The sequence below is a fragment of the Hoplias malabaricus genome, chromosome 2 (assembly GCF_029633855.1).
Source record: "Hoplias malabaricus isolate fHopMal1 chromosome 2, fHopMal1.hap1, whole genome shotgun sequence".
Lineage (NCBI taxonomy): Eukaryota > Metazoa > Chordata > Actinopteri > Characiformes > Erythrinidae > Hoplias > Hoplias malabaricus.
The window spans coordinates 6295218-6320060 of NC_089801.1; the positions used below are offsets into that span (position 1 = coordinate 6295218).

The following is a 24843-nucleotide window of genomic DNA, read 5'->3' on the forward strand; positions in this document are numbered from 1 at the left end:
TTTGTTACACTATGGATTTCATAGTCAGCAGAAGCTCATAACCTCATGGGTGAATCTCTGTCTTCTTACAGTCGCTCAACAAACTTACACAGTGACACCCTCGACCTGTATTGGTCCACAACCATAGTGCAATACTTAATACTTATACAAGTGTCTATACTGCCATTGTCTTAAGTTCTGTATGATGATGTATGTTTTTATGTGGTTGTATGGTTGTTGTTTTTTTTTTTACATACCACTGATTGGGCAGCTGTAATGGCATTGTGTCTTGTACACAGTGACAATAAAGGTATGTAATCTAATCGAATACTTCATTTGTCCTTCAAACTGGAGCTGAGTTCTGTAAAAGAGTGGAGACTGGTGTAAATTGCTGTAGAAGAATGTGGTTTTACAGCCTCTTTAGAGTAAAAAGGCATTAGTCGATCTGTAAAATCAAATTCTTATTCATTCTCTTCAAATCTATCACTACATTATCTGGTCTCACGTTAGTGGACACCGTCTGAAGTTTCTTCTGAAACTACACTGTAGAACATTTACGGGAAGGTTTGATGGTATTCAGCCACAAGACTATTAGTGAGATCAGGGACTGATGATAGATGATTAGATCTAGATTGCAAAACCACTTCAACTGGTACAATTCTACTCACTCCAGAGAATGCAGTTGTTTTTGCTCAAAACTTCAATGCCTTGTGGGCTTTATTCACTTCTGACTGATGCTTTACACTGGACATGACTTTAGACCAGGGTCCTCAAACTGTGGCCCGCTGCTTTCATTTGACGACCCAGATTTTCCTCTCTCTGATTTTGAAAATATCCCCATTCAGACGAATATGAAAACGGTTGCATTCTCAGGTCAGTCATGCATAGCACCTTCCTAAGAGAGACATCAAAACACCATGAAGCCTGAAAAAAACACAGGTTTAATCCCAAATCCCTCCATCCTCCCTCTGTAGTGCACTACACACATCCTGAAACGACTGAATCTAGATGTTAACAGTGCAGTATATATTTCTAGTGTAGTTTGTGACTGATGTAGTTCACTGTAGAGGGAGCTAGGAGCTGTGTGTGTACAGTGTAGCTTGTGACTGATGTAGTTCACTGTAGAGGGAGCGAGGAGCTGTGTGTGTACAGTGTAGTTTATGACTGATGTAGTTCACTGTAGAGGGAGTGAGGAGCTGTGTGTGTACAGTGTAGTTTGTGACCGATGTAGTTCACTGTAGAGGGAGTGAGGAGCTGTGTGTGTACAGTGTAGTTTATGACTGATGTAGTTCACTGTAGAGGGAGTGAGGAGCTGTGTGTGTACAGTGTAGTTTATGACTGATGTAGTTCACCGAGGAGCTGTGTGTGTACACTGTAGTTTGTGACTGATGTAGTTCACTGTAGAGGGAGCGAGGAGCTGTGTGTGTACAGTGTAGTTTGTGACTGATGTAGTTCACTGTAGAGGGAGTGAGGAGCTGTGTGTGTACACTGTAGTTTGTGACTGATGTAGTTCACTGTAGAGGGAGCGAGGAGCTGTGTGTGTACAGTGTAGTTTGTGACTGATGTAGTTCACTGTAGAGGGAGTGAGGAGCTGTGTGTGTACAGTGTAGTTTATGACTGATGTAGTTCACTGTAGAGGGAGAGAGGAGCTGTGTGTGTACAGTGTAGTTTATGAATGATGTAGTTCACTGTAGAGGGAGCGAGGAGCTGTGTGTGTACAGTGTAGGTTGTGACTGATGTAGTTCACTGTAGAGGGAGTGAGGAGCTGTGTGTGTACAGTGTAGTTTATGACTGATGTAGTTCACTGTAGAGGGAGTGAGGAGCTGTGTGTGTACAGTGTAGTTTATGACTGATGTAGTTCACTGTAGAGGGAGTGAGGAGCTGTGTGTGTACAGTGTAGTTTATGACTGATGTAGTTCACTGTAGAGGGAGCGAGGAGCTGTGTGTGTACACTGTAGTTTGTGACTGATGTAGTTCACTGTAGAGGGAGTGAGGAGCTGTGTGTGTACAGTGTAGTTTGTGACTGATGTAGTTCACTGTAGAGGGAGCGAGGAGCTGTGTGTGTACACTGTAGTTTGTGACTGATGTAGTTCACTGTAGAGGGAGCGAGGAGCTGTGTGTGTACAGTGTAGTTTGTGACTGATGTAGTTCACTGTAGAGGGAGCGAGGAGCTGTGTGTGTACAGTGTAGTTTGTGACTGATGTAGTTCACTGTAGAGGGAGCGAGGAGCTGTGTGTGTACAGTGTAGTTTATGACTGATGTAGTTCACTGTAGAGGGAGTGAGGAGCTGTGTGTGTACAGTGTAGTTTATGACTGATGTAGTTCACTGTAGAGGGAGCGAGGAGCTGTGTGTGTACACTGTAGTTTGTGACTGATGTAGTTCACTGTAGAGGGAGTGAGGAGCTGTGTGTGTACAGTGTAGTTTGTGACTGATGTAGTTCACTGTAGAGGGAGCGAGGAGCTGTGTGTGTACACTGTAGTTTGTGACTGATGTAGTTCACTGTAGAGGGAGCGAGGAGCTGTGTGTGTACAGTGTAGTTTGTGACTGATGTAGTTCACTGTAGAGGGAGCGAGGAGCTGTGTGTGTACACTGTAGTTTGTGACTGATGTAGTTCACTGTAGAGGGAGTGAGGAGCTGTGTGTGTACAGTGTAGTTTGTGACTGATGTAGTTCACGGTAGAGGGAGTGAGGAGCTGTGTGTGTACAGTGTAGTTTGTGACTGATGTAGTTCACTGTAGAGGGAGTGAGGAGTTGTGTGTACAGTGTAGTTTATGACTGATGTAGTTCACTGTAGAGGGAGTGAGGAGCTGTGTGTGTACAGTGTAGTTTATGACTGATGTAGTTCACTGTAGAGGGAGCGAGGAGCTGTGTGTGTACAGTGTAGTTTATGACTGATGTAGTTCACAGTAGAGGGAGCGAGGAGCTGTGTGTGTACAGTGTAGTTTGTGACTGATGTAGTTCACTGTAGAGGGAGAGAGGAGCTGTGTGTACAGTGTAGTTTATGACTGATGTAGTTCACTGTAGAGGGAGCGAGGAGCTGTGTGTGTACAGTGTAGTTTATGACTGATGTAGTTTACTGTAGAGGGAGAGAGGAGCTGTGTGTGTACAGTGTAGTTTGTGACTGATGTACACTGTAGAGGGAGCGAGGAGCTGTGTGTGTACAGTGTAGTTTGTGACTGATGTAGTTCACTGTAGAGGGAGCGAGGAGCTGTGTGTGCACAGTGTAGTTTATGACTGATGTAGTTCACTGTAGAGGGAGAGAGGAGCTGTGTGTGTACAGTGTAGTTTGTGACTGATGTAGTACACTGTAGAGGGAGCGAGGAGCTGTGTGTGTACAGTGTAGTTTATGACTGATGTAGTTCACTGTAGAGGGAGCGAGGAGCTGTGTGTGCACAGTGTAGTTTGTGACTGATGTAGTACACTGTAGAGGGAGAGAGGAGCTGTGTGTGTACAGTGTAGTTTATGACTGATGTAGTTCACTGTAGAGGGAGTGAGGAGTTGTGTGTACAGTGTAGTTTGTGACTGATGTAGTTCACTGTAGAGGGAGTGAGGAGCTGTGTGATGTCAGAGTTTCAGAAAAGATCAGTTTTCCTCGACCACATGGGAACAGAGACACCGCCGTCTTCACAAACCTCCACCTTGGAGAGCGCTTTCAACCACCTCAGTATCAGTGACGTACAACACTGTTTCCATGTGGACGGGAGGAGAAACGCAGGCAAAAACCTAAGTTTTTCAAAATAAATGGATCCATGTGGACAGGGCCTATCAGTGCTAGTGTTCACTACAGTAGAAAAAACATAACAACAGAAACCCAGCCACGGGTTTCACAGGTTTCTAGGGATATTTCAGTCCAGCTCTTTTGAGAGATTCAGTATCTTTCAGCAAAAAGCCTTATTCCCTGAACCTCACACACTTTCTACCGTAAAACACAATGTATATGTGCCAGGGGAACGAGACGCCGCCTGGTAGTACACAGTGACATTCTTTAAATATTATGACTGTAATCTCTACACAATTACCATTTTAATTTAAAAATAATAATGCTTTTTTGACATTTTAAAGAGTTTTTCTGTGTTTTCTTTATTCAGCCTCACTCCAGCCCTCTAAAAGACAAACAAAGCTGCCCCTTCGGTTTAATTAGTCTGATGACCCGTGCTTTAGAGTATATTCCAGTGTTTCTCAGAATGCACAGTTGAGTGTCTGTTCCCATTAACACGGACTAATGGTGTTTATATCTCACTCATAATGTTCTAAAGGATACTTCTAACTGTATTTACACGTCTGGCATCTCCTCGCCCAGGCTTAATAAAAATCACCTGCCAAGTGCAGTGCAAGTGGCAGCAGAATCGATATTCCTACGGAATTGCTCGTGCCAGCTGACCCGAGGGTTTAGTCAAATATCAGCCTTTCATCTCCGTTTAGCAAGAGACAAAGTCCTTAATGGCAGTGTTAGACTCTCCTGAGTCTACTGTATTACTGCCTCAGGACTCAAGACCCTGGAGCCAGGAGCTCATCACCAACTTGACCTTCAAATCACCTTGAGAGCTGGCATTTCTCTCTCTCTCTCTCTCTCTCTCTCTCTCTCTCTCTTTCTCTTTCTCCCTCTTTCTTCCCCCTCTCTCTCTCTCTCTCTCTGTCCCATGCTCTCCCCCTGTTCTCCTGCTCTTGATCTCCACATGGCATTCATATTCATTAGAGGTTAGGTGCAGGCAGAGAGTCCTGGGAAATTCAAATTGATTCCCATTACTGTAATGAGTGGATTGCTAGCGTCCCGCTGATGAATCATCTGGATTTAAATGCCTGAGAAACAAACCTGAAAGTCTGGAAACAAGAGGCGATGGAGAGGATTTTCCTTCTATCATTAAAGTGTATTTAAAAGGAACATCTATGATGAAGGGAAACACAGTTCTCTCTGGTTTGTTTATGTACAGAAGCTGTGTCATGTAAGGTGTGTGTGAGTAAGAAGCGACTGTATCTTTTAATGTGGAGCGGTGTGTGTGTGAGTAAGAAGCGACTGTATCTTTTAAGTGGAGCAGTGTGTGTGAGTAAGAAGTGACTGTATCTTTTAAGGTGGAGCGGTGTGTGTGAGTAAGAAGCGACTGTATCTTTTAATGTGGAGCGGTGTGTGTGAGTAAGAAGCGACTATCTTTTAATGTGGAGCGGTGTGTGTGAGTAAGAAGTGACTGTATCTTTTAAGGTGGAGCGGTGCGTGTGAGTAAGAAGTGACTGTATCTTTAAGGTGGAGCGGTGTGTGTGAGTAAGATGCGACTATCTTTTAAGGTGGAGTGATGCGTGTGAGTAAGAAGCGACTGTATCTTTTAAGATGGAGAGGTGCGTGTGAGTAAGAAGCTACTGTATCTTTTAAGGTGGAGCGATGCGTGTGAGTAAGAAGTGACTGTATCTTTAAGGTGGAGCGGTCTGCGTGTGAGTAAGAAGTGACTGTATATTTTAAGGTGGAGCGGTGCGTGTGAGTAAGAAGCGACCGTATCTTTTAAGGTGGAGCGGTGCGTGTGAGTAAGAAGCGACTGTATCTTATAAGGTGGAGCGGTGCGTGTGAGTAAGAAGCGACTATCTTTTAATGTGGAGCGGTGCATGTGAGTAAGAAGCGAATGTATCTTTTAAGGTGGAGCAGTGTGTGTGAGTAAGATGCGACTATCTTTTAATGTGGAGCGGTGTGTGTGAGTAAGAAGCGACTATCTTTTAAGGTGGAGTGATGCGTGTGAGTAAGAAGCGACTGTATCTTTTAAGGTGGAGAGGTGCGTGTGAGTAAGAAGCGACTGTATCTTTTAAAGTGGAGCGGTGCGTGTGAGTAAGAAGTGACTGTATCTTTTAATGTGGAGCGGTGTGTGAGTAAGAAGCGACCATATCTTATAAGGTGGAGCGGTGTGTGTGAGTAAGAAGCGACTGTATCTTTTAAAGTGGGGCGGTGTGTGTGAGTAAGAAGCGACCGTATCTTTTAAGGTGGAGCGGTGTGTGTGAGTAAGAAGCGACTATCTTTTAATGTGGAGCGGTGCATGTGAGTAAGAAGCGAATGTATCTTTTAAGGTGGAGCAGTGTGTGTGAGTAAGATGCGACTATCTTTTAATGTGGAGCGGTGTGTGTGAGTAAGAAGCGACTATCTTTTAAGGTGGAGTGATGCGTGTGAGTAAGAAGCGACTGTATCTTTTAAGGTGGAGAGGTGCGTGTGAGTAAGAAGCGACTGTATCTTTTAAAGTGGAGCGGTGCGTGTGAGTAAGAAGTGACTGTATCTTTTAATGTGGAGCGGTGTGTGAGTAAGAAGCGACCATATCTTATAAGGTGGAGCGGTGTGTGTGAGTAAGAAGCGACTGTATCTTTTAAAGTGGGGCGGTGTGTGTGAGTAAGAAGCGACCGTATCTTTTAAGGTGGAGCGGTGTGTGTGAGTGAGAGGTGACTTTATCTTGTTTGTGGCTGAAGGGTAACTTGTCTAAGTTTGAAAGTACAAATGACAGAAAGTCATTTGTAACTTGAGGTGTTTAGTATCGCATCCCATTTTGGAGCCCATGCCAAAAAACATCACATGGCTGCACCCCATGAATAAACTGTGGGTGTGGTTAAATGTCAGTGTTTGTTATGGGTAAAAAGTACCCATAAAGTAATGTGGTGCTCTAATGTGACTGATCAAGTGTGTCCACATTTCATGATAATGCTGTTCTGTGAGGAATCAGAGGGGACTTTAAAAAGTTGGAAATGTCATGTAAAGAGGAGGAGACAGGTCTATGTCTGTAACTGAGGCAGGGGGAGGATCTGAGGCAATGACCTTGGAGTCTCTTGCTTTGCCCAAATGAGTGGAGTAATGACACCGAGCCTGGACTTTATGAGGCGAGAAATTACTTGGAGGAGGTCCTGCGATGAGTCGACAAGCTGAAGGAAATGGAAAATCGATAGTTAAATATTTGTGCAGTCAGACGTTGTCTCTCATTTCTTTTCGGACGGTGGTGAAGAGGAAGGTGGTGAAGAGGAAGGTGGTAAATCCCCGGCGTCTGAAATACTTCCGCTGACGACCCGCCAGACGCTTGTGAAAGATGACCCCCTGAACAACTTGTTTTGGGCAGTTTCATATTTCCCCAATTTAACCCCCGCCCTCTCTTTGTGCAGTAGCAGCCTCCACTCTTCTGGGAAGGCTTGGAACATTGTTGTGAGCGTTTGATTGCAATCTACCAGGCAAACCTTAGTGAGGTCAGGTAAATGATGCTGGATGATTAATTCTGGATCACTTTAGAGAATGCAGCTGCACAGCTTCGCAGTTCAGTTTATAGATTGATATTGTTCTGCTGTTCACACGGTCTGAATAATGTGAACTATATCTGTATCAGTATGAACAGGTCACGCTCCTAAACTGACCTGCACCCACAAAAGGACGACACTTCAGGCACTGAAGTTATGAACACATAGTTCTGTTTCTTAATGAAACGTCTGTGACCTTCTTTGGTCCAAACCCCACAGCAGTGTTCTCCCCCTGTGTAAACAGCCCTGTTCAGAACGCCCGCTTTCAGCAACTGTTCCTTTAAATGATAATGAGCCGCTCACTGTTCACCCCGACCCCGAGCGCACAGCAGTGAGGAGCGAGGAGCAGAAGCTCTGGTTCTTAGTCATTTTCACTCTGTTCTCTTTCTTCTCCGTTTTTACTCAGTGCTCTTATTTCTCCGCGCTCGTTGTGTTGTGTTGTTTTGCTGAGTTTAACCTCGTCTTTGCGCTTTCACATAAACACGGGTCCAGCGCTGTGATTGGACAGACTCAGACGAGGGGGCGGGGCCATTCTAAAGTCTCTGCACTTGACGTCAGAAGCGGAGCAGAATCAGAACGGCTCGTTTTATCCTGTGAATTCTGACTCAGGCATCACAGAGAATGTGAACATGCATTTGTGTGGCATTACTGTGGTGTGATTGTCTGAGCGGGTCTTTAAGAGGATGAAGTCTATAGTGATGGCCCTTGACCATGGTTAATGTATCGCTTAATGTAAGCCATGTGACCTCTGTACACTGATGTTTTGAGATCAGAGGCTAAGGTTTATCATTGTGGAGATGGAATTACATCTTAACAGGCTTTTACACTAATGTAATAGTTGGAGTAATGGAGCCATCATCCTGATGGAGCTTAGAGAACAGAAGAGCTCCAGACAGAAGTCCGCAGAAGTGGATTTTGTTCGAGTGAGTAATTTAAACGGCAAAGCAGTGTTTATTTATCGTATTATACTGTATAATCATAGTTCTGATCATCTACTCTTTGGTGAAGCCTTTGGTGAGGACTTGATAGCATTCTGCCTGTGGGCTGTGGATGGTTGTACACGGATTGTTTCAGTGCCTGAACTCACAGATTATTTGTGCTAGAGCTCAAACCTCTTCACAGTGTTGCATTATTTATTCACTGCAAATACTGCTAAATATTGCTAAGTTCCCAAACTATTTCACAGAGTTCATTCATCAGGAGTTTCTTTGTTAGGATCTGCCCCACTACCGGGGTAACTAAGCTGTCACACACCCTGAGTGAATATTGTAAATTACATAAAATAATCACAAATGATGCGTCTAAATCAGTTTACTGTTTTTATACAGACATTTCACCACAGTGACCGTAGTGCTGGGATCTGCTAAAAACAAACACAGACTTTATATCAGTTCACTGACTGTGATGAGCTTTTGCTGATAGGCTGTTTTTTAACCCATTAAAGCCCAGACTCGGTTCTCCATGAAAAATATAAAACAGACCACAGCAGAAACACAGAGCACTATTTTTCATATTCCTTGCCACAGGACGGTGAATACAGCATCTGACTTCTGAAAATCGCTGGAGCACACCTTTTAGAATCATATTTAGAAATGTACTTTTTAAGTAAGTGTTTCTCTGGTCTCTGTGTTCTCATGAAGCACACTCACGCAGAAACAGGGAGAACACACCACACTCCTCACAGACAGTCACCTGGAGGAAACCCACGCAGACACAGGGAGAACACACCACACTCCTCACAGACAGTCACCCGGAGGAAACCCACACAGACACAGAGAGAACACACCACACTCATCAGAGACAGTCACCAGGAGGAAACCCACACAGACACAGGGAGAACACACCACACTCCTCACAGACAGTCACCCGGAGGAAACCCACACAGACACAGAGAGAACACACCACACTCCTCAGAGACAGTCACCCGGAGGAAACCCACACAGACACAGGGAGAACACACCACACTCCTCACTGACTGTCACCCAGAGGAAACTCATGCAGACACAGGGAGACCACACCACACTCCTCACAGACAGTCACCCGGAGGAAACCCACACAGACACAGAGAGAACACACCACACTCCTCAGAGACAGTCACCCGGAGGAAACCCACACAGACACAGAGAGAACACACCACACTCCTCAGAGACAGTCACCCGGAGGAAACCCACACAGACACAGAGAGAACACACCACACTCCTCACAGACAGTCACCCGGAGGAAACCCATGCAGACACAGAGACAACACACCACACTCTTCACAGACAGTCACCCGGAGGAAACCCACGCAGACACAGGGAGAACACACCACGCTCCTCACTGACAGTCACCCGGAGGAAACCCACGCAGACACAGAGAGAACACACCACACTCCTCACAGACAGTCACCCGGAGGAAACCCACGCAGACACAGGGAGAACACACCACACTCCTCACAGACAGTCAACCGGAGGAAACCTCACGCAGACACAGGGAGAACACACCACGCTCCTCACAGACAGTCACTCGAAGGAAACCCACGCAGACACAGGGAGAACACACCACACTCCTCACAGACAGTCACCCGGAGGAAACCTCACGCAGACACAAAGAGAACCAACCCCAGGAGCTGTGTGACAGAGACACTACCTGCTGCGCCACTGTGTGGCCCAAATGACAAACATGTCTTTCAAAACAGTAACTTTGCAGGAGACGGAATAAATCTTCCTAACTTTCAATGGGAGTCAGTGTAAAAAGATTTAATTCAGAGTGATTATGGAGCATTTTTATTGGTCATTCATCATTACATTTACACACAGTGTGAAGGACAGTGGTTGTGTACCAATGCTATAGTAACTACACATCCACACACACGGAGATACAGGGATTTCATTGGACAGTGATGATATAAAGGTGTAAAATGAGCTTATTACAAAAAATATAAAAGTTATGTCAGGGCTGTGATCACTTTGTGAACAAAGAAAGGCTGAGCTCTTTCACTGGCTGCTGTTCCTTTAAAAGTGTGGGTAGTTTTTTGACGCGGTTCAGTCCAGCGCTGACACGCCCCCAGTAAAGGCCTGAGGTGTGGTTACAGACCCCAGTGACATTGTGAATGAAATGTGCAGCTGCTCAAGGCCCAGTCTGTGGCTGTTGAGTCTGTGCTGACAGCAGCAGCACTGTAAGGGTTTCAGTCTTTAGATGTTTCTGTGAATTACAGGGCACTTTTGGACCTCGTGTCCCCTGTCAGAAATAAGTGGACAGAGAGTGTAGATGGCTTTGGTTGAGTGGTGTCCTTCAGCTTGTGTCTCCTTTGCACTGTCCTCTCTCTCTGTCCTTGTCTCGCTTCACCTGATCCCCTGCTTCTGAGAGAAACGTCTCAGATTCTCAGCCAAAACATGGACAGGTCCCACTGCAGGACTGAGATATCTCTGCTATTCTCTCTCTGTTTCTCTCTCTCTCTCTGTCTCTCTCTCTCTGTTTCTTTCTCTCTGTTTCTCTCTCTCTCTGTTTCTCTCTCTCTCTCTAACACACACACACACACACACACACACACACACACTCAAGCTCCCTGTCTGTCTCTCTGTCTCTCTCTCTCTGTCTCTCTCTCTCTGTCTCTCTCTCTCTCCCTCTCTCTCTCTCTTTCTTTTTTTTGAACCCACAACCTCCATGTCCCTGGAGCTGTGTGACTGAGTCACTACCTGATGCTCTTATTGTAAAGTTAAACTGCTAAAATGATAATAAACTGTATTGTACCTAACTGTAGGGAGTGGTGTCTCTGCGGTGTGAGCAGACGTCGGCTGTGGTTACAGTAACAGATTTACGCAGTGGTACTCCCTTACACCAGAGCGTAGTGAAATGCGGTGACGGAGCGAGGCATTAAGCTTTGTTTTACTCGGGCGGCTGAGAAGGGATTAAAAATTCATGTGCGCTGAAGAAACAGGCGCGAAATCTCACGATGAAACTTTCATGCAGCTATTAGTCTTTTCAGCCCTCCACTTTCAGCCCCAGGCCACTCCATAGAGACAGGGCCTCGCTTGGACGGGAGATTTTCATCCAACACAGTGGACACTTTGTTCAGATTCTGTAGGCGATGGATCAACAGCTGGAAAACAAACACTTTTTGTGGCTCATCTTTTAAGCGCAAGCCTTAAAGAGAATGTTTACAACACACACAGGTTTTTCTGATTTATTTATGTTCAGAGGCACAGCATCTTTTAAGGTGGAGCGGTGTGTGTGAGTAAGAAGCGACTGTATCTTTTAAGGTGGAGCGGTGAGTGTGAGTAAGAAGCGACTGTATCTTTTAAGGTGGAGCGGTGTGTGTGAGTAAGAAGCGACTGTATCTTTTAAGGTGGAGCGGTGTGTGTGAGTAAGAAGCGACTGTATATTTTAAGGTGGAGCAGTGTGTGTGAGTAAGAAGCGACTGTATATTTTAAGGTGGAGCGGTGTGTCTGAGTAAGAAGCGACTGTATCTTTTAATGTGGAGCGGTGTGTGTGAGTAAGAAGCGACTGTATCTTTTAAGGTGGAGCGATGAGTGTGAGTAAGAAGCGACTGTATCTTTTAATGTGGAGCGGTGTGTGTGAGTAAGAAGCGACTGTATCTTTTAATGTGGAGCGGTGTGTGTGAGTAAGAAGCGACTGTATCTTTTAAGGTTGAGCGGTGTGTGCGAGTAAGAAGCGACTGTATCTTTTAAGGTGGAGCGGTGTGTGTGAGTAAGAAGCGACTGTATCTTTTAAGGTAGAGCGGTGTGTGTGATTAAGAAGCGACTGTATCTTTTAAGGTAGAGCGGTGTGTGTGATTAAGAAGCGACTGTATCTTTTAAGGTGGAGCGGTGAGTGTGAGTAAGAAGCGACTGTATCTTTTAACGTGGAGCGGTGTGTGAGTAAGAAGCGACTGTATCTTTTAATGTGGAGCGGTGTGTGTGAGTAAGAAGCGACTATCTTTTAATGTAGAGCGCTGTGTGTGAGTAAGAAGCGACTGTATCTTTTAAGGTGGAGCGGTGTGTGTGAGTAAGAAGCAACTGTATCTTTTAAGGTTGAGTGGTGGGTGCGTGTAAGAAGCGACTGTATCTTTTAAGGTGGAGCAGTGTGTGTGAGTAAGAAGCAACTGTATCTTTTAATGTGGAGCGGTGTGTGTGAGTAAGAAGCGACTGTATATTTTAAGGTGGAGCGGTGTGTGTGAGTAAGAAGCGACTGTATCTTTTAATGTGGAGCGGTGTGTGTGAGTAAGAAGCGACTGTATCTTTTAATGTGGAGCGGTGTGTGTGAGTAAGAAGCGACTGTATCTTTTAACGTGGAGCGGTGTGCGTGAGTAAGAAGCGACTGTATCTTTTAAGGTTGAGTGGTGGGTGCGTGTAAGAAGCGACTGTATCTTTTAAGGTAGAGCGGTGTGTGTGATTAAGAAGCGACTGTATCTTTTAAGGTAGAGCGGTGTGTGTGATTAAGAAGCGACTGTATCTTTTAAGGTGGAGCGGTGAGTGTGAGTAAGAAGCGACTGTATCTTTTAATGTGGAGCGGTGTGTGTGAGTAAGAAGCGACTGTATCTTTTAATGTGGAGCGGTGTGTGTGAGTAAGAAGCGACTGTATCTTTTAAGGTGGAGCGGTGTGTGCGAGTAAGAAGCGACTGTATCTTTTAAGGTGGAGCGGTGTGTGTGAGTAAGAAGCGACTGTATCTTTTAAGGTAGAGCGGTGTGTGTGATTAAGAAGCGACTGTATCTTTTAAGGTAGAGCAGTGTGTGTGATTAAGAAGCGACTGTATCTTTTAAGGTGGAGCGGTGAGTGTGAGTAAGAAGCGACTGTATCTTTTAACGTGGAGCGGTGTGTGAGTAAGAAGCGACTGTATCTTTTAATGTGGAGCGGTGTGTGTGAGTAAGAAGCAACTGTATCTTTTAAGGTTGAGTGGTGGGTGCGTGTAAGAAGCGACTGTATCTTTTAAGGTGGAGCAGTGTGTGTGAGTAAGAAGCAACTGTATCTTTTAATGTGGAGCGGTGTGTGTGAGTAAGAAGCGACTGTATATTTTAAGGTGGAGCGGTGTGTGTGAGTAAGAAGCGACTGTATCTTTTAATGTGGAGCGGTGTGTGTGAGTAAGAAGCGACTGTATCTTTTAATGTGGAGCGGTGTGTGTGAGTAAGAAGCGACTGTATCTTTTAACGTGGAGCGGTGTGCGTGAGTAAGAAGCGACTGTATCTTTTAAGGTTGAGTGGTGGGTGCGTGTAAGAAGCGACTGTATCTTTTAAGGTGGAGCGGTGTGTGTGAGTAAGAAGCAACTGTATCTTTTAATGTGGAGCGGTGTGTGTGAGTAAGAAGCGACTGTATATTTTAAGGTGGAGCGGTGTGTGTGAGTAAGAAGCGACTGTATCTTTTAATGTGGAGCGGTGTGTGTGAGTAAGAAGCGACTGTATCTTTTAATGTGGAGCGGTGTGTGTGAGTAAGAAGCGACTGTATCTTTTAACGTGGAGCGGTGTGCGTGAGTAAGAAGCGACTGTATCTTTTAAGGTGGAGCGGTGTGTGTGAGTAAGAAGCAACTGTATCTTTTAAGGTTGAGTGGTGGGTGCGTGTAAGAAGCGACTGTATCTTTTAAGGTGGAGCAGTGTGTGTGAGTAAGAAGCAACTGTATCTTTTAATGTGGAGCGGTGTGTGTGAGTAAGAAGCGACTGTATATTTTAAGGTGGAGCGGTGTGTGTGAGTAAGAAGCGACTGTATCTTTTAATGTGGAGCGGTGTGTGTGAGTAAGAAGCGACTGTATCTTTTAATGTGGAGCGGTGTGTGTGAGTAAGAAGCGACTGTATCTTTTAACGTGGAGCGGTGTGCGTGAGTAAGAAGCGACTGTATCTTTTAAGGTTGAGTGGTGGGTGCGTGTAAGAAGCGACTGTATCTTTTAAGGTGGAGCAGTGTGTGTGAGTAAGAAGCAACTGTATCTTTTAATGTGGAGCGGTGTGTGTGAGTAAGAAGCGACTGTATATTTTAAGGTGGAGCGGTGTGTGTGAGTAAGAAGCGACTGTATCTTTTAATGTGGAGCGGTGTGTGTGAGTAAGAAGCGACTGTATCTTTTAATGTGGAGCGGTGTGTGTGAGTAAGAAGCGACTGTATCTTTTAAGGTGGAGCGGTGTGTGTGAGTAAGAAGCGACTGTATCTTTTAATGTGGAGCAGGGTGTGTTTGTAAGAAGCGACTCTATCTTTTAATGTTGAGCGGTGTGTGTGAGTAAGAAGTGACTGTATCTTTTAACGTGGAGCAGCAGTGTGCGTGAGTAAGAAGTGACTGTATCTTTTAACGTGGAGTGGTGTGTGTGAGTAAGAAGCGACTGTATCTTTTAACGTGGAGTGGTGTGTGTGAGTAAGAAGCGACTGTATCTTTTAAGGTGGAGCGGTGTGCGTGAGTAAGAAGCGACTGTATTTTTTAAGGTGTAGCGGTGTGTGTGAGTAAGAAGCGACTGTATCTTTTAAGATGGAGTGGTGTGTGTGAGTAAGAAGCGACTGTATCTTTTAACGTGGAGCGGTGTGTGTGAGTAAGAAGAGACTGCATTTTTTAAAGTTGAGCGGTGTTGTATGAGTAAGAAGCGACTGTATCTTGTAGGTGTCTGAAGTGTAAACTGTCTGTAAGTGTTTATTCGCTGTTTGAATTCCCACAGAAACTCATGTGTAACTCGAGCTGTTTAGCTTTGTAGCACTTTCGCTCTGTGTTTACTTTCATGCAGTTAGCGCTCTCCTGAATTCAGAGTCAGTTCCACCTTAAGCAATGTAACTGTAACAGCAAAAATAAGTCAGTGTTACCCCCCTATGGAGCAGGAATAGAGCAACATCCTCATCTCGGTTGGTGCTCTCCGTTGTCTAAAAACCTCCAGATGGTGTTTCTCTGCCGTGAGCAGAGAGAGAAAAAGACTAAATCTTGATAGTTCTCATTTGTAGGAGAAAGGTGGTGGTATAAACATCTATTTTACCGTGTTCTTCCACACAGAGAAAGAATGCTCCTCTGAGATACAAAGTGGACAGAAGGGAGAGAGAAACAAACAGAAGTAAATTAAAGAGATGGAGCAGCTGATGGGGTTTGAGAGAGGGCAGTTAGTGGGTGCTCTGTGTCCTGTAGCTTCAGTCACTAAAACTGTAGACATATTCAGGGTGTATTTATTAAACAGAGCTCTGGAGCTGAGGAGGAGAAAACCGAAAAAACACAAACCTAATCACAGCACAGATACACACTAATACATTATAAAATTATAATAATAACAACACATCTGCATCTCTTTGCTTCTCTTTTGTGATCTTACGTAGAAGGTGGGTGGGTTTTCCTGCACAAGAAACACTCGTGATAGGCCGGCGTTGGCGTTACAGAACGAGAGCCTCTGATTGGCTGCAGTTTTACAGCTCCACACAACAATCTGTCTTTAACCTTCATTTAAAATTCCATTTCAACCAATTGTCAACTTAATCACTGAACCCTCTCCATCTACAGGTGGATGAGGTCATTTTCCTAAAGCCCCCACCTCCTCCTCCACCACCACATTCACCAACTGCTGCTCCACACGCAGCGTAAGATTGGGATTAATAATTGATGTCCAGGCGATCTATTCCCTCACGCCTATTACAAACCCAGCCTCGTCAAGAGATGAGGTCAGACGAATTAAAAGCTGGGCTCGTGTCGCAGGTGCTGCAGGAGGCTTGAGGGGACTCTGACGTTTATTTATAACACCACCGAAATCTTTCCTGATGTCTAAAGAAGAGTAATAAAGAGTCCGAGGAGGAAGGTTCAGGTGACACTGGGGTCAGATCTCAGGCAGATTTCATTCAGGGCTGGTGACAGTAGTGAGAGGGGTCACTGGGGTCATTCACTGGAGCAGGAATAACCAGTGTTTTTGTTGTTGTTGTTTACCTGCTACCAAAATGCAGACAGCAAATCAGCTGATTTACTTTTTTGCTTGATTTGTGAAACAATATTTTGACCTAGAATGATGGTTCTACAAGGGTTCTTTAGTAAAGGAAATGGTTCTACAGAGACACCTGAACATTTACAAAAAACCTTTTGCATGATTAAAGGGTTATCTGCATTGTGAGAAAGAGATCTCGCAGAGTTGCTTGATGTGAGCTTCAAATGTGAGTTGAGGGTCGGGTTTTACACCAATGTTAGTGACTGATGGAGAGTGGAACCCTGTTTATAGGCACTGTCTGCCACGAAATGGCTTCAGTTTGAGCGCAGTTCAACTGGAGACATTTGTGTTTCATCCACACCCTTAACTCCTCCAGAAAGCTGGAGTTAACTGACAGAGGATGATGATGATGATGATGATGATGATAATGATGGTGCATCTGTAGAGGAGTGAGTGTCAATATTTACATAAAGTTGAATGTCATCAGCATAGCGATGAAATGTAATCCCATAGTGACAAATGACATGGCCAAGGGGGAGCACATATAAAACGAAAAGGATAGGACCAAGGACTGACACCTGGGGCACTCCGCAGGTCACAGTGTATTCTGCTCTGTCAGTGAGATATGACTGGGACCATTTCAAAGCAGTGTCACTGAGTCTAATGGTATGGTATAACCGGCTGAGGAGTATTCCATGATCCTAGCATTAGCTTCACTACGAAACCTCCTGGTTTTTGCTCGAGCCTTGCCCCTTGGTGCACTAAGAGTGTGTGTAAGCCTTGTCTGTCTCTCTCTCTCTCTCTGTCACTATAAGGACATTCCCAGCTCTGATAGAGATCAGTGAAGACATGAAGAGAGGTAATCTATAAAACAGGAGCTCTCCCTCTGACCTCACCATAAATAAAACGATTTTTGGCCACAGAGTAACAAATGAGAAGCTTCTTAACGTGGCAGGTGGGCTTCGGCGGCTCTGAGATTAGTGCCGGTTCAGTTTGTAAGACTGATGTGGTGTTGAACAGAGTCTTATCATTAACATTCCCCTCTGCCCTGAGACCTGGCAGGAGCAAGAGTGTAATCAGTGGTGATGTTTCCGTTCTTTTTCATTATTGTTTGTCTCGGGTATGGAATATGAATGAGATTCCAGTCTGATGGAGGAGTCAATACAAATGTACTGCAGGGATTTGCAGGTAAGCACTGCTCTCTGCTGGCCTGTAGAAGAACTTGGCTTAAGCAGAGGGAGGCAGGAAGAGCAGCGAGAGGAGAATCAGCCTTGAGCCTGAGCTCATCAGCCCAGATTACAGACACTGGAGTTCATAAACAGGAGACATTGGTGGTGTTTCTGAGACACCAGATCAGTAAAGCAGTTACATATCAGATCTGAAACAAGTACAGTCTTCTCTGGAGCAAGAAGAACCACATTTACCCCCTCAATTACTGGCTGATAATGTTCTGTAAGGTATCTGTTTGTAAATGAGCTGAAAGCATGACATGGACAGTCACTGTAGTTTTTATCAGTTCTTACCATTTGAGGCTAAATACAAGAATAGAAAGTTGAATTTAAGACTGCATTTTTTCCCTTTTGGTAGAGTAAGAAAATAAATGTGATGTTGTTCATTTTTCCACTTTTCAATTTTTCAAAATTTCAGCTGCTCACTCCTCACTTTCTGAATTTCAGAAGACTCTTCACTCCAATTTCTTATATTTCCACCTCTTTGCTGTCTTGTTTAAGAGTTATAACACTTTGTCTCTAATGTCAGCCCTTGACGAGTACAAGGATGTGACAGTCAGGTGTTTACGTGCAGAGAGCTACAGCAGGTTGGTCCCCCGCTCTCTGATGGTACACTCCGAACATTTTCATTACAAGACACAGAAATGGAAAAGATTAAAGAATAGTTTTCGGTTTTGTGAAATTCAGGTTGTAGGAAAAACATATGAAATCACATTTCTTATTCTACCCAATGAAAAAATGCAATTTTACACCTAAATTTCTATTTTTATAAAATTTTACATTTTTCTGAATCTCCACAAATCACAACGTTTCTGCTCCACGTCCAAAACAATGACCATCCACGAGGCTTGGTTTTGAAAATGTAGGTAGGAATATCCAGGGTGGCTCTCTGATGCTCCGTACCTTAATTGCTAAAGCTTTTATCCTTTCTAAAGCTTTCAGTGTTGTGCCCCTGCAAGATACACCTGCCTCTGACGGAGGTAATCATTTCCCTCTAGACACGAAGTGCATTATAGAAATTGCCTGAAATAGCCTTCTCAGACCGTTCTCCCAGGTTTGGGAGGCTTTCAGGATGCTGTCACTGTCCTTTTATCAAGCTGCCTGACAAAACATCTGTGGATTCTTGTACAGCTGCCACCTGCTGGTTTCTTTGTGCATTACTTTACTGGCGTTCTGTTGAACAACAGGTAGAAATCCATTCCAGCATTTGTTTGACTCTCTGAAATTGTTGGGACCCTGGTTTGCTGTGTGCTTTTTGGTTGATTGAGAACATCAGGACACCAAACTGGATTCTGCATCACAGCTGACATCCAGGAAAGGTTTATGCCTTGTGCTTGTGATAGTTCTGTTTCAGCCGGAGAATCGTACGCTGCCTCAGATCCACTTGGATTATTAAAGATATGCAAGCAGGATAATGATCTATGTAAATTAAACACCCCTTCCCAAAACGCCGGTGGCATTAATTGGAATCATGTTTCTCGGATTTGGGGCGGATGGTGCACATTAGTTACCCAGCTTGTCGTCTCCTCACCTCCAGTGGCTTTAATCAAGTTTGAGCGGGATAATTGCACAGGTAGACGTCTAAATTTGGCAACTGTTAAATGATTCTGTCTCTCTGTCCCAAAGGCAGAGAAATGGTGCAGAATTAATGAACCTCAGGCGTGCACGCTGTTTGTTCCTCTGAGCCCAGAAAGTGAGAGCAACTCGAGGCCAGTCGTGCTGATTAGAAACATCTACACCCAGATGAAAATGAGTGAAAGGAAATGCAATACAGCAATGCAATTTCTGTCAGTTCTGTCAGTCAAAATCCTCTTAGCTGTAGTGCTAGCAGTCACTGTTGGCAGCACACCACAGGATTTGTTCCACTGCTCTGTGACTCAAAGAAAACCTGGCCCCATTATTGCAACTCAAATGAAAGCTCCCCATTTTTCATTTTCCAACACAATGGGCTGCGCTTTTAGGCTGCGCGCCACTTTCTTTGTTCCCTCAAACAGCAATAAGGCCGATATTTCGAGTGTGATCCTCACAGGTCACATCCGCCTCTGATCCTAGCGACAATAACAGACGTTTCCAGGTCGTGTCGGCAAAGGAATCTATTTTGGAATCCGTTTCAAAGTCTGTTTACTGACCGCTGGAAAGTCTAATTTAGTCTCTTCCATTCTTGATTACAGAAACGATGGAGAACTGGAGCTCAGATTGTGCATGTGCCCAGGAGACTGCTTAAATTTAGTCTGATGGGACTGAGCTTAATTCTGAAGACATCTTGCCTTTTGCCAAGTTAACTGGCCTCATTGCAGCCCAGAGGGGCTTTGAATTTGAAAGTGAATTTGGATTATGGCTATTCTAGTTTGTCAAATTTTAAGCAAAAGCAAGTACTTTGTATTTGTTCAGATGGAAGGAGGAAGACTCCACTGTGGCTCTGATTGCTCATTCAGATTCTTATTTCTCTCTTGTTTCTCAAATCCTGTAGACGATGCAGATTCCAAAATATTAGTCAATGTCACATTCATGTTTGTAAGTATTTAAGGACATAATTGATTGGAAAAGTTTATGAGAAAGTAATTGTGTTTTATAGATAGAAAAGCCTCTTTTGTATTTACATCATGATTGTAACATTGTTACATTCAGACAACTGAAAAAACCTGCAGACTCAAACCTGTTGATTTGTAATTTTTTTTTAACATAAATAGTAGAACAAGGTATCATTGTTTGTGATCCAGGAAATAATCACACATCAGCACCTGACCTCTCTAGTACTCTCATTGTTAAATGCCATCAATGCTTCCAGTTTCTATAAGGCTTTGTATTTTAAAATAAACTGGAAATCAGATAACTATCACACGAAGTGTCAAAGCAGACACTGGTATTTAACCAGGTCTTATTTGTAGATTAGTTACCATAGCATACCCTTCCTTCTGGGCCTAGCATTTGTTTTGAATTGCAACCCATATTCCTACCTGCTAGGACTTTCAGATTTGACATGAGAGGTATCCTTCTCTTGGAAATCTCTACCCTTTCATTGTACCAGTCTGACACAAAGGCCTCAGTCTTAGTTTCCAGCCTCAGGAGTCATGTTTCTGCACTGACACTAAACCTCCGGGGCACTGCTTTTGAGGCAGTGCCAGGAAATGAGGGTTGATCTTGATCCTGTGTATCGCAAGGGAAAGAAATGCCACTGCAATCTTTGTCAGTTATTTTGGACAAAGTACAATGCACTCATACAAGAGAAAGACCAAAAGAGAAGGACTCAGGAAAGTAACACTTGCTGCGACATTTGTCTGTCATCAGGACAAATCCCAATAATGCCGAAGCCATGCATGGGCAGGAGTTCAAGATGAAAATTGGCCCTGTTACTGACCTGGGCATTTAGAATCTAGATTTGGGCAGTCAGCTCTGTCCCTGCTCTGTGTCCATTGTCTCTGCCTGGAATCGCTGCCTGAGAAAGGTACAGTTGCTGAGGATTAAGCACAAGCCTTTTTTTCCCCACTTTCTGATCAATCCGAACCAAACAATGCAGGAGTTAGAGAGCAGAAGGAAAACTGGCGACAATTATCACTGGGGAGAAAATTGGGCAACAATCCAGACAAAGGGAAAGACACACAGTGAGAGAGAGAGAGAGAGAGAGAGAGAGAGGATGTCACATCTGTCATCTGCCCACTATTGCCCGCCCATAGGCCCGCCCCCTCCTCCTCCTGATCTCCCCACTCTGTCTCTTAGAAAACACATGCAAGTGACCCAATTAGGCTCAGGGAGAGTGAGAGAAACACACAGAGAGAGAAAGCACTAAGGTGTGGCTCAGATCCACAAGGGGGAATGATCCCATCCCTTTTGCAAGATACAGGCACAACTGACAACTGACCGATTTGGACTGAAGGATTGTTAAAAACTTCTAGATCCGTTTATTTCTTTTCAAGTCCAGGAATACTGAGAAGCAAGGCGGCACTGATGTGAAACCTGTGGATTCCTTACTTCCACTTTTACCTCTTTTCTTTCAAGCAACCTTATGAAGATGCCACCCATCAGGGGCAGAACTGTCCTGTTTTACCACCTCTCTGCCCATTTCTTGAGATGAGTTAAAGACTATAAAACCCCTGCCAATACTGGGGTGGAAAAGCAATATCCGAGAAAGGGACGCAGGAATAGCGCCAAGGCAATTTCTCACAGGTACCGCGACCAGGAGACGCCTCTCTGGAGCTGTAGTGGGCAAACCCTCTCAATGTGTGAGGTTATGAATGTGGCAGATGGCAGGACATGCTCAGGCTGGCTCTGAGGAAGGACTTGTCCAGGTGTGTGAGCGTCATGTTGATGTTCTTCAGGGAAGAGTGGGAGGTGGAGGGCTTGCAGACAGTAGGTTTTCTGCTGATTGTATGCAGCTCCCTCAAGCTCCTGCACTTTCTCGGCTTGATTGACTTCTCTGCTGAAGGTAAGACTTTACACTGAGTGGGTTCTGACCTCGGGAAATGTTAAGGGCAACTCTTTTGAGAGGTCCCATGAAATGCTGGGGCTTTAGTCTGTAGTGTGGTCGACATGAAATTGCCAAGGAATTCTGAGCAAACTGAACATGTTCCCTTTCTCCAAGTATCAGGTCAAACACATTATGACAAGGATCTTTAAGTCTTACAAGTGTCTTCACACTCAAAAATGTCTTTTCCAGGATATTTCCTTGGGGAACTAACAGTGATTGTTCTATGGCATACTTGGACATCTAAAGTTATGGAAGTGGCACTTGTGGCACCTTTCGTAAAAGTTAATTTTAAGGAGTTTGCCTTGTTTAAAAGTTCTACTACTCTATTAGATTCTATGTCTTAAAAGATTGACCAAATAAGCGAAATCTGTCAAATCTGTCAGGTTTTATCTGGTAGAAATGTTCACTTCCAGCCTCTCACTAGTCCTGGATCTCTTCGTTTTCCACTTTCCTCTCACTCTACTTTCTTAAGAAAGACTCATTAAAAGACTCATAACAAACAAGTCAACATCAGCCTTCCAGAATTGATGCGGATTTTCCACGGATACCTTTTTTAACAGAAGTCGATTTTGTGACTTTGTGACTGGCTGATGTAAACACTTCTGCTGTGGCTGCAAAAACCACCTCTTAGTCACAAAATATTGTAGTCAGTGTGCCCCAAGCCCCTGGAGATGGAAGGTGCGTGACAATAGTAATAAACTGTGGAAATCATTCTGAGCCAACCCCCAAGCTGCATCGAGGCGGGGATGAGGCCACATGACTCTCCTCACTCTATTCCAGCTTGGAGGACCTATTGGTAAGAACTCAGTGAGAAACACCTAGAAAACTGAGCTAATGTGTACTAGTGACCTTTGCCACTGTTCCCTCTGCAATGCCCACATGGGGCAAAGACACACAATCCTATAAAGCTGCTTTTGAAACTGAACTAAACTGAGCCTCTGTGACTCCACAAAAAGCTCATTCATTCATCACCTGTAAGCACGTCATCCTCCTCAGTGTCGGGGTAGGTCAGAAGCCTACCAGGAATCACTGGGGCGAGGCAGGAACACACCCAGTCCATCACAGGGCATCACACACTTACCCAGTCACTCATTCACACCTATGGACAACAGCCAATCCATCTTCCAGCATCTGATGTGTTGCTGAAGTCTGATATATGTTTTTTAAAAGTCGCTCCAGGGCTTGGTGCCAGGGATCAGCTTGAAATTTTTCTGATTTCCAGGTGACCTGGTGATTACTGATGTGTTTTAAATTAAATCTTGTCTAGAAATGTGACCACAGGTCGTTTATATTCCAGATCCTTTGGCATCCAAAACATCATTCATTTTAGTTCACTGTGTTCCTCTGGGACTTTAGGATGTTGGGCAGAAAATAGATGCAGGATTTTCTTCTCATGAGGTGTGGGAATGTCTCCTGTCTGTCAAAGTGTGGGAGTTCTTTTTTTTCTGAGGGAGGAAAGAAATGCACCTATTATATTTATATGTTAAAGAAACCTTTATGAAGTGCTTACTCAGTATTCTCAAAAGGCACCAAGACATCTACCAATTCCCCCAGCAGCACTTTTCGAGTTTCAAGAGCGTCTCTGGGTCTGGGAGGCTGGGTGTGTTGTAGTATAATCAGATCTGTCATTAGGAGTGATCCTAATAGACCGTTCTGAAAAACGGTGAAAAAAGTTGTCATGTTATAGAACACGTGTTCACACAGGAACTCAGTGAAAAGCTTACACCAACGGTGCACATTCAATCAGCTGATTGCACTCTTTATGAGGGGGGTCTACCAGCGTATGTTCATACAGCTCATGTCTGCTGCTTCGTTTAACTTTTCCACTGGAGCTACAAGTAATAGCATCAAAGGTTGTGGTCCCTCTGCAGCAATTTAACTTTCCAGTTCATTTCTTCAACAGCTTTTAGTGTTAGAATTGCATCGCTATAAAAGTCTTGCTCTCTAAGCTCTGCCGCTCTGCACTTCTGGGCAGCAGAGAACGAAGTGGTCAGACAGATTTGGAAATGAATTCTCTGAGCCCTGAAGAGGTGCCCTTTTGAGAGGATATATTTCCCTCTGCAGAACTCAAAAGAGGAGGTGATTGTGCGCTTGAAGTGAATCAGCAGTGCACTTTAAAGTTTCCTCCTGCATTGGATGAAGCTAATATAGGACATGAAGTAGAGCGCAGAAATGGACTGGAATAAATCCATCAGGATTGCAGCAGTAAAGCGAGACGATTACAGCCAACTTCAGCCCATAAATGCCCAATGTAAAAGTTTCTACTAGCATTGGTGGGGTGTCTAGTGTTATATTTGCACTTAAGTCTTAAGTTGAACACAACAGTGAGTTGTATGAGATGGTGCATTTGACTGACTTGAAGCTTTAAAGAGAGTTCTATTTTAATGTGCAGTTTTACAGTCACTCCTTCAGTAAAGAGCTGCCAATGCCTTGAAACGGTAACTTTAAAATATATTTCTCTTAAAAACTTCAAGTTAATCAACCCCTCTGGGGTCTGAGGGCTTTACCCCTCTGGGTTCTGAGGACTTTACCTCTCTGGGGTCTGAGGTCTTTACCTCTCTGGGTCTGAAGGTTTTACCCCTCTGGGGTCTGAGGACTTTACCCCTCTGGGGTCTGAGGTCTTTACCTCTCTGGGGTCTGAGGCCTTTACCTCTCTGGGGTCTGAAGGCTTTACCCCTCTGGGGTCTGAGAGCTGTTCTGTTGCTGCAGATCTTCTTAAACTCTCCTGTAATTGCCCCTGATGTCCATCTGTTTCTCTCCCACTGTTGAGAACATTCTCAGCTCTCTCTGGACCGAGCCCTGTTTGACCCAGAGCTGTGGACAGATATTCACTCTGAAGCTGAAAAACTGAAGCTTTTACAAACTCTTCTCTCATCTCTGTGTGAAGCACATCATCGCTCCTGAGTGACCATCGCTCAGTTCCACACAGAACATTCTTCACTAAACTGCTTTGTGATTGGTTGATCCCAGGATACTGTGTCATTTATAAAGCTTTCAGTTCAGCTTCTCAACAGATTGGAGATCACACTGCTTTATATCCACATGGATTTTATGAGGGAAACTTGTGACCGGGCTTTTTTCTTCTAAA

The 24843-nt window shown here is 44.4% G+C and overlaps 1 protein-coding gene across 2 annotated transcripts in view; it reads left to right on the forward strand.

The window, feature by feature from the left end:
• The window catches only part of LOC136679612 (Kv channel-interacting protein 2-like), a 214041-nt gene that overhangs the window by 171637 nt on the left and 17561 nt on the right, over window positions 1-24843 (forward strand). The window contains exon 1 of one of the 2 annotated variants that reach the window (XM_066658246.1): window positions 21542-21713. The exons of the other annotated variant lie outside the window; for it this stretch is intronic. Coding sequence (XP_066514343.1) covers window positions 21542-21713 — 172 coding nt within the window. Of the gene's footprint in view, window positions 1-21541; window positions 21714-24843 lie in introns of those variants that run through there. 2 annotated transcript variants of the gene reach the window in all.